Genomic DNA, 18,266 nt, shown 5'->3' on the forward strand with positions numbered 1-18,266 from the left:
TATCAAAATTATCTTTAGAAATATTAAAGAAATTGCATAATTATTAACGTTCAAGAAATCTTAACATGTTATATTTTATTTTAAAACTTAAAAATGTGTGTATTAAATCAAATATAATATTAAATCCAAATGTTAATGCTGTCAATATCAAATTATTATATCGATGTTATTAAATATTTGCATAAATGGAATATTATTAGTTGACATTGATAGCATCATAAATTTATAAATTGTAAATTGTAAATTATAAATAGTTATAATTGTATTTTAGTTATAATCTAACATTGATATTTTAATTGTAAAATACAATTATGACTATAATTATATTATGTGAATTTGTATTGACGATTGTAAATTCTTATGTTAATTACACGAAAAATTATCGAAAGTATACGTATAATGATTACATAATAGTAATTAACATAAGATAATAGTAATTTATTAAAGTATTTAACAAAAGATAATAGTAATTCATTAAAGTATTTATTTCCGTAGTATATATTTTTGGAATATTCATAAAAGAGTAATTGTTTGTAAATTCGGAAAATTTTTATATAAAATATGAACATTCGATGCTAAATTAATGATTAAATATAAGCATTATAAAATTTGACGGACGCCTTCGTTACAGAATCACGAATCAATTATTACAAATTTAATGATATGCTTTCCGTTAGCTTCATTTATTTATGAATTCCATATCGCGCGGAACTAAATATTCTTAAAATAAATTATTAAATTATGATTGCAAAAATACCGTATTCTTTCCGCGTTCTCTTCACGTTCTTGTACAAGATTATCATTTTAACAAAAGAATTTTATCGCTGTCCCTCTCATCAGATAATATTCCTAAATATTGCTAATTAAATATAAAGAAATGTCGAATAAGAGAATGAAGATTTGATGTGATAAGTCAACGATTAAATAATAACTTCACAAAATTTAACATCACCTTCGATATTATAGAATCGCGAGTTAATTATTATGAACTTAATAATTTGTTTTTTCAGTTACGTATCGAAATTTCGTATCGGAAAATAAATAAATTAATAAATTAATATTTCATAAATAAATTAATAAATTACGCTTCTTTAAAGTCGAATTAATTTAAATAATATATATTTAGATAAAAGAAATGTATCTTTCGCGATTGAATAATTTATTTACTATCAATTTATATACATAAGTGTCTTGTTATACTCTGGTGCTACCGGCATTTCATGCACATAGCACGGAACGAAACCAGAAATTGTGCACATTATATCCTCTGAGAACATTCACGGACATTGGCTTTGTAGTTCATGTCCACGTTTTCAATGTCCATAGAGGGAGTATCGCTTTCAGGGATCACCTAAAAGCAGGCCATGACATCTATCAGTCTTCTCTCTGGTGACAGTGTCACACGTGACAGCGTCACACGTGACAAGATGTAGCGTCCGCGGTAAACTGAAATAAAATAAGAAAAAAAGAGAAATTAACAACGAAAGATGGAAACGGAAGAGCTTTACAATATCAGTATCTCTCCGCTGGTGACGATCCCATTCGCAACGCAATGGTCACCCGACAATCAAATATCCATAATCACAGACAAAGGCGTTCACGTATTCGTAAGTTACATTGCACTGTTACTTCATTTTTATAAAAAAAGGAAAAAATATTGAGCATTAAATAGTTTTTGTAATACATGTAATTTTTGAATTTAATACATATTTACACCGTTAAATGATTAATCTAATGAATATTGAATTACATAGAATATGACCAGGTTAGGTTAGGTTAGGTTAGAAAAAACTGAAATTTAATAATTGCCTAATTTTAGCCACAATATATTAAAAAATTGATATATTATAAAATTGATTTGAATTACGATCGCGAAAAAAGTAATGTTATAATAGTAACTTTTTTCTTATAGGAGCTGCAACCTTCACCCATGTCTCCTAACTCGACAATCAAGTTTGCTCGTTCCTTTATATATCCTCCTGAAAATTTGCCAGCATGTTCATTTGCGAATAAGATAGACTCATTAATATGGAATCTGGACCGTGAAAACATTTATTCGATTCTCATGGAAGAAACAATAACTCCGATAATAGATGGTGTAAATGATATGAACCACAGAATAGTAAATATAATGTGGTCGCCAAAAAATTTGATCTCTCCCAGCCAGTGTGTATTAGCAATATTAACTACAGCAGGTACTGTTGAATTGTTGCATAAAGTTTTCAATGTGTGGTATTCTATATGTGACATTTCATCTCTTCGGCTGAAGAATATGAAGGATAACATTATATCTAATCTTGATAAATGTAAAAAATCAAAGGATAAATATACAGTGATAGTTGAAAATATGCGGCAGTTGCAAGCATGTGCTATGACGTGGAGTGAACTGTTCAAAATAGAAGAAGCTTCCTTTGCATATTTTTCTGTAGCTTATTATAATGGAGATATATTGATTTGGAAGATTCCTAGAATTTCAAACTTTACAGAAAGCTTAATACCTGTATCCATTGGTCAAATAAATTTGAACACTGCTGTAAGAATAAGTGTATTATGTTGGATCACTATTAACACGAATGAATATTTGCTAGTCGTTGGATATTTTGATGGTCGAATATATGGTGTTAAATTTATATGTGATAATGATCTACAAATAGTGTCAATAGAAAAATATGTTGCTCCAAATCGTGTAACAATTAATTATTTACACATAATTTCTCAAGATGAGTCAACTGTGAACATTCTTGCTGTCAAAGGCACTTTTCTTTTATTATTATGTATAAACTTGACAGGAACATTGAAGAGTATACAACATGTACAAATGCAAGGATTTAATATTTCTGGTATGTAGATATCTTCAAAAATTATAGTTTACAATTATAGTTTACAATAAAATTTTATAAATATTATTTGTATAGTTAATGATTTTTATATATAGATATATTTTTTATATATTTTTATATAATTTATAAGTAATTATTAATTGGACTTTAAAGTATTAAGGATATTTGTTTCAGGTATAATCCCTATTGCTGCTCAGCAATTTTTGATGACCACACAGGATAATCAATTTTTCATCGTTAACACAGAGTCAAACAATTTAATCATTGTTGACATAGAAAATCATTTGACACAGGGAACAGTTCAGTCTTTAGGACTTGCTCACTCGCCAAATAAAGTGATGTTTATTAATATAACTAGTCCAAGAATAATTTATGATCATTTAGTCATGAGGGAACCGAGTGTAATGCATATATTCACTTTAAAGGGCTCAATATGTGATCCATTGTCTATTATTAATAACAGTACAAATCTTATAAATGTTTGGGATTGCATGGAAGTGCTCAGACTTAAAGCCACTAAGGCAGAAGATCCAAGTATGGTATTGTGTCCTGCTATAGAGAAGCTCGAATCGTTATCGCTTTACAAATTGCAATTGTCAATGTGGATGACAGTGATGATCAATGTGTGCACGACGAAAAAACCAATACCTAATATAAATCATATACGAAAATGCAAAATAACGCCAGCGCTACCATTGATATTTTTACATTCCGCTTGCGCATTTCTCGATAATTCGACAAAGAAGAGCACACTGTCAAAAGATCAAAGACTTGCCGTGAGCTTACTCAGAAAATATTTGGAAGTGTATCTTGCAGACGAAGATGAGGTGAAAGAGGATGTCGCGTATCAACGCGTTCGAGAAATATTGAACGCGACTGCATCTTGTCTTAATGAAATTGAGAAGTGTGATCTATGTGGTGAAGTGATAGATGAGCTCTGGAATGTCGCATCTTGTCCGCAGGGTCACAAGTTACCCAGGTGTAGTACAACATTATTGCAGATAACATTATTAGAATATTATGTTTGCCCGATATGCGCGCAAATCTTCCACCCATGCTTGAAAGAAATGTATGAGGAACCGCAATGTCAGTTCTGCGATATGCCTATTCTGCAAAACTCTTATGCTTTTGATGTAGAAGAATCTAAACTATACGGAAGAAACTTGTCCCAACAACGCATTACAGATGTGGAATCATCGAGAGAATTGAACTCGGAAGAAACACATGAAAATCAACGAAGAAACAAATGGGATACATCGCATAATTACTCTGTAATTATGAATGATGATGATGATGAATCAGGCAGAATTACAGAAAAATGGGAAGAATTCTAATGAAAAATATCTATGAATATACTTATTAAAGCAATTCACACAAGTATGATATTAAACACATATTTATATCTTTAGATTTATATTTATATTTTATATTTATATTATTATTTATATTTTATTCTTATTGTGATGATTTTTAATATATTGTAATAAATGAGAATTAAATTGAAAATAAAATAGTTTTATATAGTTAATCTAGCTTACACAAAAAGCTAGAACAAATCCTTTTAATTTATAAAACTATAAAATAATCGAGGACTCTTTGTTGTTATTAAAATGTGTATTTTTTAAATATATTTACATTAAATAATAATTATATCTATGTAAAACTTATTATCTAAGGACGTAATCTTTGGGATACTTTAAAAGTTGTGGGAAGTTATCTACTTCTTCCTTTGGAATATGATCTAGTCGAACTGGAACAGGTCTTAGCTGTTTAATCTGATTGCTAATATTTTCCAATATATCCTTAGGTATCTTGTTGTTTGGAAATATGTGTAGTCTTTGCATAGTGTGTCTCCGTTGTAAGTTTTTTGGCAATGCGCTATATACAGCCTTTTCCACAATCTAAAATTTATACATAGAATTATATAGTATAAAACATTCAACAACACTTTATATTTTATTAAGTATTCACATTTTGTAATTACGAAAGATTAATTACCAAAGTTGGATCCTTGTTATGTAACTCCCATGCGAGAGTCCAAGTAGCACCTCCATGATACGTTGTATGATGAAAATATACACGTTTTCGCCACTCATCGCCACGTAAGGCAATCTCCTTGCTGTTTATTACTACTACATGATCGCCACAATCATCTAAAAATGATTAACAATTTATTAACAGTTACCATAAAATTATATTAGATTTTCTATTTATGGCACTCAAATCTTGTATTTTTTTTACATTAAAAAATTTATACACATCGCAGCATAACTTTAAGTCATTATAAAAATCTTAATTAATATATTCTCTTATTCTATATTAGTGATGATAATTGCAAGATTTTTAATTTATATGTATGTATACTATTCTTTTTTACATAAAATAATATGTAAAAATGAAAATATTTTTTTCTCTTTGTAGCATTTTGTATATTTTTATAATAATTTAATTGCTTATAAGAATGTAAAATTTTAAAAAGAAATTAACAGAATTTTTTACACAATTTTAAAACAGATAATAATAAAAGAAGAAAGATAATATAGTTTGTTAAAAAAAATATATATTTACTCAATGGATGATATATTGGTTTATACAATCCCATGAGATAGTCCTTTAATAATTTTGCACTTCGATATGGATCCTGCCATTTTGCATCATAAACGTGCCAAATACGGGCAAATGTTCCCCAATGCTGAAAATAAATCGCTTACATCAATATAAAAATAAATTATTCGTGCAAAATTATGCTACAAACTTATGTTCATAAATAGGAAGTAATTAGTTTGAGATAGATATTCTATTGTATTCTCTATTGTAAGAGATGTATATGAGAAAATTGTGAGATTATTATATATAATATCAAAAAAGGCAAACCTGTCCTCTTCGTGCAAGTGACATGATAATTTCCGGCAATAAACTTTTTCTCGTACACTGCTGCAATATTCTATTCTTGGTTGTGTTCTACTTAATTTGAGGTTATAATCGCAACGTGTTCCAAAATTCACTGCCAGCGCTGAAAATCTATAGTTCACGTTACGTATATTATATATTTTGGGAGCGTCCCATTTGACCACGTTGCGATTGACCACAGCCAATTATTATCAACCTGTGCCTAGGGTAACTAGCAACGATTAACCAATTAGAGAGTCCTATTTTGAATTGGCCAATTGGCGACGTGGTCAATCGGGTGCAACCTTATATTTTCAACGCTGGCAGTGAATTTTGGAACATAGGCTTAAATACATTGGGTCTGTTCTTTTCAGCTGCTACACTAGTGAAATAAGTTAGAAAGAGACAAACATGCTTTCTTTCACTCTAACTAATAGTAGTAGTGCAGCAGTGCAGCTGAAAAGAACAGACTCACTATTTCACTTGGATGTGTGTGTTCTCAAAAGTCGAAACTTTTAATTATTAGAAAATAAGAAGCTAATTGTCATTATTTTCGAAATCGCTGAAAAATTCTAAATTATTTATTTTATCATCTCTCTCCTCAATGTTATATATTTTAGGTAAATATAAATTAAAGTTGTTTTAAATCTAAAATATATATGTATGAAAGCAAGAACAGAGAGAGGAATGACAGACATTTTCGGGCTTCTCTCTGGCAAAAACCTGATTTTTCTGTATCATAATTTTACTACATTTATTTATTAATATTTTATGTATCATAATTTATTAATATTTTATGTATCATAATTTTACTACATTTATTTATTAATATTTTATATATTGTGGACACGTTTAATATTATTATATTGTATTATTAATTATATTATTAATTGTAATATACACACGTGTTTGACATTCATATTTATGTATACACAACTTATTTTTTTTTTAATTAATTTCTTCTAAAATGAATCATTTATACAGAAATAATCATTTAATGCATTATTATATGATTTTAAAATTGCTAAAAATATATTACACACGCACACACAAAATATGTATAAATAAATATAATTATAATGTAATATTCGTATATATATATATATATATATATATATATATATATATATATATACGAATATTACATTATAATTATATTTATTTATATATGTTATGTGTGTGTGTAATATTATTTTTTATCAATTTTAAAATCATATAATAATGCATTAAATGATTATTTCTGTATAAGTGATTAATTTTAGAAGAAATTAATTTGAAATGTAATTATAATGTAAAAAAACACATATATATATGTATTTTTTTACATTATGATTACATTTCATTATATAATACATTTGATATGTTTTGTGCGCTTTTTTCGATGCTCTGTTTAAATTTATGAGATGACGCGCGTGAAATTCATGGAAACGCAGCTTGCTTGGTGGTGACAGCGCAGCAGGCGGCAGCGCCGTTGCATGTTGCATACGTGTCTATCGAATCGTATGTCTATCGTATGATTCCAATCGGAGTGTCCGCCGTAATTGTATAGATTGTCGAGAATAATTACGTCTCAGTACGCAACAGTGTCGAATACGCGTGCCGAACTGGAGCGGATTTCGTCGGATTTCGAGATTACGTCGGCGTTGCGTCTAACAACAGCAGCCTTATGCCATTTACGACCCGCCCCTCGATGTGATCCGCGACTCCGAAAGACGGAGACGATTCCGATGGATCATCGAAATCGTCCTCACGCCGACAATCGGCATCCCGGAGAGTGTCAATTCAAGTCAATCGGCTGATTGGCGCTCAACGTCTCGGCTTGACAGCGAGCTGTCATGCGTCTGGTTGCACGAGTCGTGCCTGTAGAACTTTAAGAAAGCGGTAACGTGTCAACGATGGCGAGCCCTGCTATTACCAGCAGCCCGGAGAACATCTCCAAGTTCCTGGAGACTTTACAGTCGGATCTTAAGGTACTCTCCTCAGAGACCAAGAAGAAGTATCCGCAAATCAAGGAGGTACATGAGATGTGAAATCAGCTTTATTATACTTTGGATTACTGAAAATAAATGTTTTTGGTTTCGCTTAAAGTTTGGCTTTTTATAAACTATGATTTATAATATAGTTCTTGCAGAATATTTGCATTACATTTAGAGAAATATAGCTTAAATTTGCATTAATGAGTATAAATTATAATTACAATATTATGCTGTCTTTTTTTCTATTCTTTAATATTTAATGAATGAGCGATCCATTTTGTACAAAAGGAAATTTATATATAATTGCTTAAATTTAGTAATCTTTATGATATATGTTTATTACAGTCATGTGAGGAAGGAATTGCAAAGTTGAGGACAGCATCAAATAATCCAGGGACACCAATATATTACATTGTAAATCAAATACTTTATCCTTTAGTACAAGGTTGCGAGAGCAAGGATATAAAAATTATCAAGGTATTAAAGATGACATTTTGCTTTTATAAATGTTATTTATATAAAGAGTAAAATTTTCAAATTTAAATATGTCTGCTTTTCTAGTTTTGCTTAGGCATGATGCAAAGGCTAATAACTCAACAAGCAGTAGATCAAAAAGGTGCTCGATACATTACGGATACCTTGTGGTTGTTAATGGAATCTGGCACAGAGGAAGTTAAAGTTTTGCAGACTGTAACTCTTTTACTTACGAGTAATGCTGTAGTACATGGAGATACTCTTGCAAGAGTGAGGATTTATCTACATTTGAATATATTTGAATTTTCTTTTTTCAACAAAATGTTTCAAATATTTCATCCGAGATTGTATTTTTTAGAACTTGGTGCTTTGTTTTCGATTGCACTTTACAAAAGATTCTACAACGATAAATACAGCTGGTGCTACTGTGAGGCAGCTAGTGTCTTTGGTATTTGAGAGAGTAGTTGCCGAGGATGAACAAAGTTCTGAGCAACTAGATTCGGAGGAAGTTAATTTAGAAGAACTTAAAATTCCAACAAATCAAGCGCCTAAAGGTCTTGGCCCTTGCGCTGCAGATGCATATTTAATGTTTCAGGTAATTTCATTAATAATTAATAATTTTTATTAATTATATAAATTATAGTGATGCATTATTTTTTTTAATAATTATATTATAGAATATAATTATCTATCTGTATATATTTATTATATTGTGTAAATTTTATTTTAGGATCTAGTTCAATTGGTAAATGCTGATCAACCATACTGGTTGATTGGAATTACTGAAATGACCAGAACTTTTGGCTTGGAATTACTAGAATCAGTTTTAACCAATTTTTCATCAGTTTTTTTTAAGGTATTAGTTGATATACATATACAAAATAAAAAGTTTAAGAGATTTATCTTTTTTTGAAAGATACAAAATTATTTTATATTTATATATATATATATCATAAATACAATTTTTAGCATCCAGAATTTAGCTTTTTGCTGAAAGAAAGAGTATGTGCACTTGTGATAAAACTATTTTCACCCAACATCAAGTATCGTAATTCAGTACCAGCATCTTTGCAACAAGCTACGCCTTTAGATAAACCTTATTTTCCTATTAGTATGAGGCTCTTGCGAGTTGTGTCAATTTTGATACAGAAATACCATTCCTTGCTGGTAAATATATCAGAATTTGCACTGTGATATGCGAATGTGATATTGGTGCAATTTAAAAAGAATGTTTTTAATGTTTTAGGTGACAGAATGCGAAATTTTCTTATCCTTAATTGTGAAGTTTTTGGATCCTGATAAACCTACCTGGCAAAGAGCTTTAGCATTGGAAGTTTTACACAAAATGACAGTGCAAGCAGACTTGTTGACAAACTTTTGTGAATGTTATGATTTGAAACCACATGCTACAAATATTTTTCAAGATATTGTCAGTAGCTTAGGTGCTTATGTACATAGTCTTTTTGTGAATCCACAGATGATGAGTCAGACAGGTATAGATTATTGCATTATGTTTATGTTTAACAGAATTAAAATTAATATAATGTTATCCACTATCTTTCTAATATGTTTTAGCTTATTCCAAAGAATTTATATGCAAAATACATTCTTCTGAATTTTTATTACTATCCAAAATGTACACTGTATATTTTCCTTTTTTATTCTTTTACAGCAACAAGTACAGCCATACCTCAAAGCACAGGTTCACCGTTATTCACAGGAATGCCTATTGGGCCTGGCGTATCGCCTCAGCCTGGTTTTTATTCGCGTGGTATTTGGTTACCAGTAGTAGCAACATTTACAAGTGGACAAGCTAAACCAACTTAGTAAGCATTATAATATTATTATATTTTTTCATAAAGTTTTTGATGAGGTTCAAGAATCGAGATGATAACGCAGCACTTATTTTAGTTTAGAAATGTTGGACAAGGTCGAACCACCGCAAATACCGATCGGTTATGGAATCAGTATAGCTTATGCATGTTTATTAGATATCATAAGATCGATCGCGCTAGCCATAAATGGATCGAAGGACGATAGTACCGAAGGTCAGACCTATCAGCCGAGTGAATCCGAACGAAAGCTTCATGTACAATTAATAAATTCTAGTTGGTGCGGTCTGCTGGCAGCTCTTAGCCCACTAATAGATGCCAGGTAACAATCTTATATTACATTTTATGTTGTACGCAAAAAATCAGAATAAATATAAAACGGATATATCTTGTAGCACGGATGAATCAGCGACAGAGAATGTCCTGAAAGCAATTCAAATGTTTGCGTCTCTTTGCGGACAATTGGATTTGCAACCGCCGCGCGATGCTTTCATAACTGCGATATGTAAGGCCTCGCTACCGCCTCATTACGCCTTAACTGTATTATACAACGCACCTCAAGGTATACCGACCGTAAGACAGCAGGATTCCGCGTATAATTTGACAATGGGCGAGCCCGATTACAGACAACAAGTAGTTGCCGTTGGTACGCCGCTACCTACGGCGTCTTTACCAATCGGTAGGATGATATGTATTATATACAGGATATTTCAGACTACCCGTATCACCCATTTAAAAACTAGAGAAATGGTTACTTCAAAAAAATAAAAACATTTTCTTTATAAATCGGGTGCGCTCTATCGAATGGTGATATTTTCAACTTCTGGTTCCGGCCGAAAATAGGCAATTCAGACCGGAAGTGCATTTTTTTAAATGAAACCCCCTATTTTTCATTGCATATTCTTGTAGCTTACCTCGAGAGCTTTCTAAAACACTCTAATAAATTATTTTTCCATGAAGTACTTTTCGAGTTATGAGGCTTGAAATCATTTCTTAATTTTACATAAAATATCTTGTAAAATATTTATTTTTCGATTATCTTACCTTAATACTTTTATGTATAAAATAATGAGACGAATCAATTGGTGTAAAGAAAACACATAGTTGTTTCTAAGAAAAAATATATAATTTGCAATTAACAATTCCATATTTTTTCTTAAAAACAACTGTATGTTTTCTTTACACCAATTGATTCTTCTCTTCATTATTTTGTACATAAAAGTATTAAGATAAGATAATCGAAAAATGAATATTTTGCAAGATATTTCATGGTTTATGTAAAATTAAGAAATGATTTCAAGCCTCATAACTCGAAAAGTACTTCATGGAAAAATAATTTATTATAATGCTTTGGAAAGCTCTCGAGGTAAGCTACAAGAATATGCAATGAAAAATAAGGGGTTCCATTAAAAAAAATGCACTTCCGATCTGAATTGCCTATTTCCGGCCGGAACCAGAAGTTGAAAATATCACCATTCGATAGAGCGCACCCGATTTATAAAGAAAATATTTTTATTTTTTTGAAATAACCACTTCTCTAGTTTTTAAATGGGTGGTATGGGTGATCTGAAACACCCTGTATATACAATAAATTATATGTAATATAATTTTGCTTTTATCCTGCTGAATAATCATTGATCACATTTAGGTGCTCATCAAGGTCCTGTTATGTTGACTGCGAAGAATTTGCAGTGCATGCGTGCGCTGTTATCGTTGGCTCATTGTCACGGTAGCATACTCGGTAGCGCGTGGCATTTGGTACTCACCACTCTTCAACATCTAGTTTGGATACTCGGTCTAAAACCTTCCACCGGAGGTTCGTTGAAGGCTGGAAGAACAGCGGCTGATCCGAATGCTGTATTAACGAACGCGGTTATGGCAGATTTACCGGTGCTTAGCGCCATGCTCAGCAGATTATTCGAGAGCAGTCAGCATCTTGACGACGTCGCTTTGCATCATTTAATAGATGCTTTGTGCAAGTTGAGTCACGAGGCTATGGAATTGGCGTATTCTAATCGCGAGCCTTCGCTATTTGCCGTTGCTAAATTGTTGGAGACAGGTTTAGTAAATTTACCACGTGTAGAAGTGCTCTGGAGACCATTAACGAATCATCTATTAGAAGTTTGTCAACATCCGCATATTCGCATGAGAGAATGGGGCGTGGAAGCGATTACATATCTTGTCAAGATGGCTCTTCAGCATAAATATCCGCAACCACTCCGTGATAATCAGAAGTTACAAACATTATTATTGGGGCCATTGTCTGAATTATCGTCTGTGCGTCACGGAGACGTCAGGCAACGACAGTTGGAGTGTGTTTTACAAGTGCTTCATGGTGCCGGAGAGACATTATATCACGGATGGCCTTTGGTCCTTGGTATTATAGGAGCAGTTTCCGATCATCACGGGGAAGCTTTGGTGCGCATAGCTTTCCAATGTTTACAATTGGTTGTAACGGACTTTTTACCGGTGATGCCTTGGCGATGTCTTCCGCTATGTGTCGACACAGCCGCTAAATTTGGATCGCAGACGCAAGAACTAAATATCTCGCTCACAGCCGTCGGTCTAATGTGGAACATAAGCGACTACTTCTTTCAAAATCAGGAAAAATTGTGTGTTTGCTTGCGCGGGGATTCATCATCGATGTTCCCCGATTTTCCTGGCACAACGAACATGCCGCCATTCGACAAACTCTGGATGTGTCTCTATGCGAGACTAGGAGATTTATGCGTCGATTCGCGACCCGCTGTACGCAAGTCAGCAAGTCAAACTTTATTCTCTACGATATCCGCGCACGGTAGTCTTCTGCATCAGCCTACGTGGCAAGCGGTACTTTGGCAAGTATTGTTTCCGCTGTTAGATAAAGTAAGAAGTTTATCGAATTCAGCCAGTAGCGAAAAGGTTGACACCAGCGGAAATATACTTATTCACCATAGCAGAAATACAGCGCAAAAACAGTGGGCGGAAACGCAGGTTTTAACGTTGAGCGGCGTAGCCAGAGTATTCAATACGAAACGTCAACTATTGCAAATGTTGGGGGATTTTCCTAGAGCATGGTCATTGCTCCTGGAATTCATCGAAAATTCCGCGCTTAGCAAGAATAACGAGGTCTCATTAGCAGCATTGAAATCCTTCCAAGAGATCCTCTTTCAGCCGAAGGGAAGCGATAATACTGAGATGATTCAATCCAATGATTCGGTGGGTTTGTGGACAGTGACTTGGCGCGTGTGGCTCAACATCGGAATGGAGAGTACTGCGCCACCACAGGAAGGCGACACCGAACCTTACGTGCCGTCGCAGGCATTCCTGACCGCGCTGATGCATATATTCCCAGGTGTTTTTCAACATATTAGGAACAAATTTACTGGTCCGGATTTGCAAAAATTGTGTATTGTACTGAAGAATGCGGTGGCCGTTCCAGTGCATGGCGAATCGACGCCATACATTTTGCCATCGGTGCCCGACGTAGTTCTCACTCACTTGCAAGATGAAGTGTTGCACTCTATGGAGCTTCTGCAAAAAGAAGCATTAAATGGCCCGGATAATTTACGCACGATGATTGTAATGATATTCCTTCAGTTACTGAGTTTCTCAAAGCTGGCTTGCGAGGCTCCGACATATGGTAAAATACCAACAAAACACATCTCTCAGATTAGAGGCGTGTCTGCCGATTGGGTCACGATGAATTACGTTCCATTTGGTGAAAAGTCCCTATCGATGGTCGTGAGTCTATATCAGAAGACCGCGCACGAGATGGCCGTGATTGACGGCCAGGTGCTGAAGCACATCGTGGAAGCGTTGCATGTGCCCTTGTCTATGAAATATGCATGTCCATCCGCGACCACGTGGAAGTTAGCCGTGACCAGTCTCTTAGCTGTTCTGCACACTGGTCTACCGCTCGCCAGGAAGTATCCTGAACAGTTCCAGAGTATGTGGCTCGAACTCGCAAGTACACTGGACGACTTTCTATTCCCTAAAAGGTAAACTCTGATGAATTTAGCGACTTTTTTGTTTGATCACCTTGAAAAGATTTTCAAAATTTTGGTTAATTGCAGTGTACTGACTGTAGAACGAGGAGTTGAAGAGATCCAGGCCGACGAGGCAGTAGACTGTCAAGTTATGGAATTACTGAGGGACGAAGTATTACCACATTCTCAGCATATACCTCATCAGTTTATACTGAGAGTTGTGATGCTTTTAAATAAAGGTTCTATACATTCAGCAACCACAGCGGCGAATATTGGTATAATATCTAAATATCTTGCAATACAGGGTGTTTCAGATCACCCATTTAAAAACTAGAGAAGTGGTTATTTCAAAAAAGTAAAAACATTTTCTTTATAAATCGGGTGCGCTCTATCGAATGGTGATATTTTCAACTTCTAGTTCTGGCCGGAAATAGGCGATTCAAACCGGAAGCTCTTCTTGTAGCTTACCTCGAAAGCTTTCCACACTATAATAAATTATTTTTCCATGAAGTACTTTTCGAGTTATGAGGCTTGAAATCATTTCTTAATTTTACATAAACGATAAAATATCTTGTAAACTATTCATTTTTCGATTACCTTAATATTTTTATGTACAAAATAATGAGAGGAATCAATTGGTGTAAAGAAAACATATAGTTGTTTTTAAGAAAAAATATGGAATTGTTAATTGCAAATTACATATTTTTTCTTAGAAACAATTATGTGTTTTCTTTACACCAATTGATTCCTCTCATTATTTTGTACATAAAAGTATTAAGATAAGATAATCAAAAAATGAATATTTTAGATATTTTATGGTTTATGTAAAATTAAGAAATGATTTCAAGCCTTATAATTCGAAAAGTACTTTATGGAAAAATAATTTATTATAGTGTTTTGGAAAGCTTTCGAGGTAAGCTATAAGAATATGCAATGAAAAACAGGGGGTTCCATTTAAAAAAATGCAATCCAATCTGAATCGCCTATTTCCGGCCGGAATCAGAAGTTGAAAATATCACCATTCGATAGAGCGCACCCGATTTATAAAGAAAATGTTTTTACTTTTTTGAAATAACCACTTCTCTAGTTTTTAAATGAGTGGTACAGGTGATCTGAAACACCCTGTATATTTATATATGAGATGTGTATTTATTCAACGTAAAAAAATTATTTTTTCGCTTTTCACAGAAAATGGTGCAGAAACAAAATTACGAGAAGAGTTCGCGAAAACTTGTTTCGAGACTCTACTCCAGTTTTCTCTGTTGGATGGATTAAATAACGACGCAGAAAATAATCCTAAAAGTAACCCAGAAAATGATGAGGGCGGTATAGCTGGGCGATTAGCAGTTACGGCTCTTCTACATAGATTTCAAGAAGTGTTGCGGCGATACATCGAGAGCGAAAGGCGGAGTGGAAAGTGTCCTTTGCCTAGGTAACAGTATAATATGTTATATATAAGTTATTAATAGCAATAAGTTGGAAATGATTTTTCTTTATGTTAATAAATATATGTATTTTTTTGTTTCAAAAAGATATTTTCTATCATAAGTACTTCTATATATATATTTTTAAGTATTTATTATAGAAACCTTTTCTAGATACAGATTGTCGGAGATATCATTTGTCCTTAAAGCTGTTGCCACGCTTGTAGTATCGCTCAAAAAAGCGCCACCAAATAAAGGTATTTTATTTCCTAGTGTATAAAAATAATATTCTTTATTATGTACGTATTTAACAAATGATTGTTTATATTTTAGTTGAAAGATCAGTGTGGGAACAGTTGATCGGATTATATCCATGCTTAGTAGAATGCACCATCGCAACTACTTCTGGACAAGTGTCTAGATCTTTACGAGAGGCTCTGCTGCAATATCACGATTTATTGCGAGCACCGGTAAACAACACGCCAACTTCCAATGGCGTTTGACCAATACATTCTTTTCTTTTAACCGGGAGCATGGACTTGCGCTAATAACTGCAGAATGGGTGAGTAATTTACTTGTGTAACTGGAAACGGATTTGCGCAATATAGTTAAAGTACAAGGTGAGTAATTTTGCTTATGTCAGATTTTGACTCACGATGAAATATACCTGCGATTATATATTCTCGGTTTCATGTAGAAACCTAATGAACGTGAGTGTATATAATTATACGCTCCACATAGAATAAACATTGTGTTAAATCTTTTGTTATAAATGCGATTTTGATCGCATAAGAAGGCAAAATAATTTGCTGGATCGCTGTAATTTATTCCGCTCATCTGTCGATACATATATACATATATATATGTATATTGTTTTTACAACAGTTGCAGTACAATAATCAAAATGCGAGCAGAGTTTTTAGATTGACGCATTCATTATAGGAATTTTATATAAATTTGCATATTTTGTGTTTTCGACTTGATGTCAGAGAGTAATAAAGATCTCTTTATAGGATTTGTTATTGCTAACTGTAATATCAATGCGAAGAAATTTCGTTATAGGATTGTTATATCGAATAACTTAAACTTCAAATAGTTGTGAAATAATGACAAATATAGAACTTGAGAAAGAAACAAAGAGGAAATCGTTCCTGTTTGAAATTATATATAATATAAAGAGGGATATGATATATATGATATAAAGGATATGAGATATATATATATATATATATATATATATATATATATATATATGATATAAAGAGGATAAATTATATAAAAAGGGTTTATTACCTTGCATATATTCTTCACAGCGAGTGTAGAAATCATGTGTTCTATAGCACAATCGATAATTCATTTCGAGTATATATAAAGCAGAAGGATGCTGTATATATTTGCAGAGGAAATGTACACACATATAAGTCAGCTTTTTTTAATTGGTGTTGTAAATAATGCGAGTATAGATACACTAGGATATATAGGTAATAGGATATACAGGTAATTTTATAAATAATATAAAACTTTATCATCTATATATATATATATATATATATATATATATATATATATATATATATACTATATATATATTCTTACAAATCACGCGGCGTCGTAAGTTATATTACCAGAATGTAAATAAATCTCTATGCAGATTAAATAAAACTCTCGAGCAGACATTATTCATGCTCTTCCGTTTCAGATTCCACAATATCCCTGAATCATAAATATTCCTATCTTCAATATTTTTTAGTATATTAATTTATTTAAGAAAATAATATGGACGTTATACGATAGATGTTTGCCAAATAAAAAAATGCAAAGATTATATATTTAATTCTTTGAATGTGTGGAATTTTTATATAAATTTTATAAATCATTTTATTGCATTTGAATATTAAAGATTATTTCATAAAATTCCACGTGTTAATATGTTAAATTAAAGATTGTTGGGAAAAGAGAAATATAAAATATTTTGATGAGAGACATATATTATATTTAAAAATAAAATATAATCCAGTAGAGGGTGTACACGCACGTATGGAACGTTCACTAGAATATGTAATATACGTATACAGAATCTGTCAGCATCGCACATTTTCTTTCATGCTTGTTAAAGATAAAATTAAAAAAAATATATATATTTAATATTTGTTTCAATAATTATTAAGTTTTTTAAAAAGCTGGAAATTATATAGGTAGAATAAAAATTTTATTCTTCAAATGAATTTTATTTCAATAAAATAATATCTGTTTATTGGTTAATTATATTGAACATTAAAGTATAAGAATGAATTTAAGATAAGATTTTTGCTAAAATTAATTTAAATTTAGATTTTGCAATAAATCTAATCGGTAGAAAATGTGCGCTACTTGAAATATCCTATATTTAAATTAATTGGCATTGTCTACGTATAATGCGTAATGTTCTTTTAAATTTGTTCAAACACAATTTTTTTTACAACTATACATTTCGATATATAATTCGTTTAATTCTAGTTGTCAACTTACGCAACATATTTTCAATGTGGTAAGTCTAACTACATAAGCATTTAACGAATTTGCATAAACGCTATGATATTTTGTGTGCACTGTATAATTAATAAAATCTTCAACGGAACTATAAAATCTCTGTGGGACTAGATATAAATCTATACATTCATTATAGACGCCTTAATTTACAAATTAAATTAATTTGTTCATCAATTTAGCGCCATGACTTGTTCACATGTAAGCATTGTCGTCAATAGTTACAGTACACTTTTATATTTAATACGCATTTTGTATATGAGCGTAGTTACATTTGTTACTTTTTTTTATTGAATCTTTTATACATACACATATATAAATGACAGTCGCAATAATT

General features: G+C 32.0%; 3 protein-coding genes across 4 annotated transcripts; 2 read left to right on the plus strand and 1 right to left on the minus strand.

Moving 5' to 3' along the window:
- Window positions 1-1,377: 1,377 nt before the first annotated feature.
- Window positions 1,378-4,229, plus strand: LOC105257090. Its single transcript, XM_011267469.2, has 3 exons — window positions 1,378-1,607; window positions 1,913-2,840; window positions 3,015-4,229. The coding sequence occupies exons 1-3, from the start codon at window positions 1,488-1,490 to the stop codon at window positions 4,172-4,174; spliced, it is 2,208 nt and encodes a 735-aa protein (XP_011265771.1). The 5' UTR covers window positions 1,378-1,487; the 3' UTR covers window positions 4,175-4,229.
- A 231-nt stretch (window positions 4,230-4,460) lies between these two features.
- Window positions 4,461-5,848, minus strand: LOC105257089 (39S ribosomal protein L13, mitochondrial). Its single transcript, XM_011267467.3, has 4 exons — window positions 5,715-5,848; window positions 5,409-5,532; window positions 4,839-4,993; window positions 4,461-4,741 (listed from the first exon to the last, which is right to left on the minus strand). The coding sequence occupies exons 1-4, from the start codon at window positions 5,736-5,738 to the stop codon at window positions 4,508-4,510; spliced, it is 537 nt and encodes a 178-aa protein (XP_011265769.1). The 5' UTR covers window positions 5,739-5,848; the 3' UTR covers window positions 4,461-4,507.
- Window positions 5,849-7,175: 1,327 nt separating this feature from the next.
- LOC105257088 (protein MON2 homolog) lies at window positions 7,176-16,601 on the plus strand. Of its 2 annotated transcripts, none has more exons than XM_025409208.1 (15): window positions 7,176-7,744; window positions 8,051-8,182; window positions 8,267-8,449; window positions 8,538-8,774; window positions 8,910-9,035; window positions 9,149-9,346; window positions 9,426-9,672; window positions 9,852-10,005; window positions 10,091-10,333; window positions 10,407-10,690; window positions 11,660-13,991; window positions 14,067-14,254; window positions 15,168-15,411; window positions 15,578-15,660; window positions 15,737-16,601. In XM_025409208.1, exons 1-15 carry the CDS (start codon window positions 7,625-7,627, stop codon window positions 15,904-15,906), a joined length of 4,941 nt encoding a protein of 1,646 aa, XP_025264993.1. In that variant the 5' UTR covers window positions 7,176-7,624; the 3' UTR covers window positions 15,907-16,601. The 2 variants fall into 2 exon arrangements, with proteins under 2 accessions (XP_025264993.1, XP_025264994.1); XM_025409209.1 differs by having other exon boundaries at window positions 15,584-15,660.
- The last annotated feature ends 1,665 nt before the right edge of the window (window positions 16,602-18,266 follow it).

Source organism: Camponotus floridanus, unplaced genomic scaffold (genome assembly GCF_003227725.1).
Source record: "Camponotus floridanus strain SB8 unplaced genomic scaffold, Cflo_v7.5 scaffold10, whole genome shotgun sequence".
Taxonomy (NCBI): Eukaryota; Metazoa; Arthropoda; class Insecta; order Hymenoptera; family Formicidae; genus Camponotus; species Camponotus floridanus.

Excerpts from the sequence above, each read along its gene's own strand:
- LOC105257090 (XM_011267469.2), top strand. The coding sequence starts at position 1,488 with ATGGAAACGGAAGAGCTTTACAATATCAGTATCTCTCCGCTGGTGACG. Across the intron at positions 1,608-1,912 it reads ACAAAGGCGTTCACGTATTC|GAGCTGCAACCTTCACCCAT; the intron begins GTAAGTTACATT and ends TTTTTCTTATAG. Across the intron at positions 2,841-3,014 it reads GCAAGGATTTAATATTTCTG|GTATAATCCCTATTGCTGCT; the intron begins GTATGTAGATAT and ends TATTTGTTTCAG.
- LOC105257089 (XM_011267467.3), bottom strand. The coding sequence starts at position 5,738 with ATGTCACTTGCACGAAGAGGACAG. Across the intron at positions 5,533-5,714 it reads CACTTGCACGAAGAGGACAG|CATTGGGGAACATTTGCCCG; the intron begins GTTTGCCTTTTT and ends ATTTATTTTCAG. Across the intron at positions 4,994-5,408 it reads ACCAATATATCATCCATTGA|ATGATTGTGGCGATCATGTA; the intron begins GTAAATATATAT and ends AATCATTTTTAG.
- LOC105257088 (XM_025409208.1), top strand. The coding sequence starts at position 7,625 with ATGGCGAGCCCTGCTATTACCAGCAGCCCGGAGAACATCTCCAAGTTC. Across the intron at positions 8,183-8,266 it reads AGGATATAAAAATTATCAAG|TTTTGCTTAGGCATGATGCA; the intron begins GTATTAAAGATG and ends CTGCTTTTCTAG. Across the intron at positions 10,334-10,406 it reads AGCCCACTAATAGATGCCAG|CACGGATGAATCAGCGACAG; the intron begins GTAACAATCTTA and ends TATATCTTGTAG.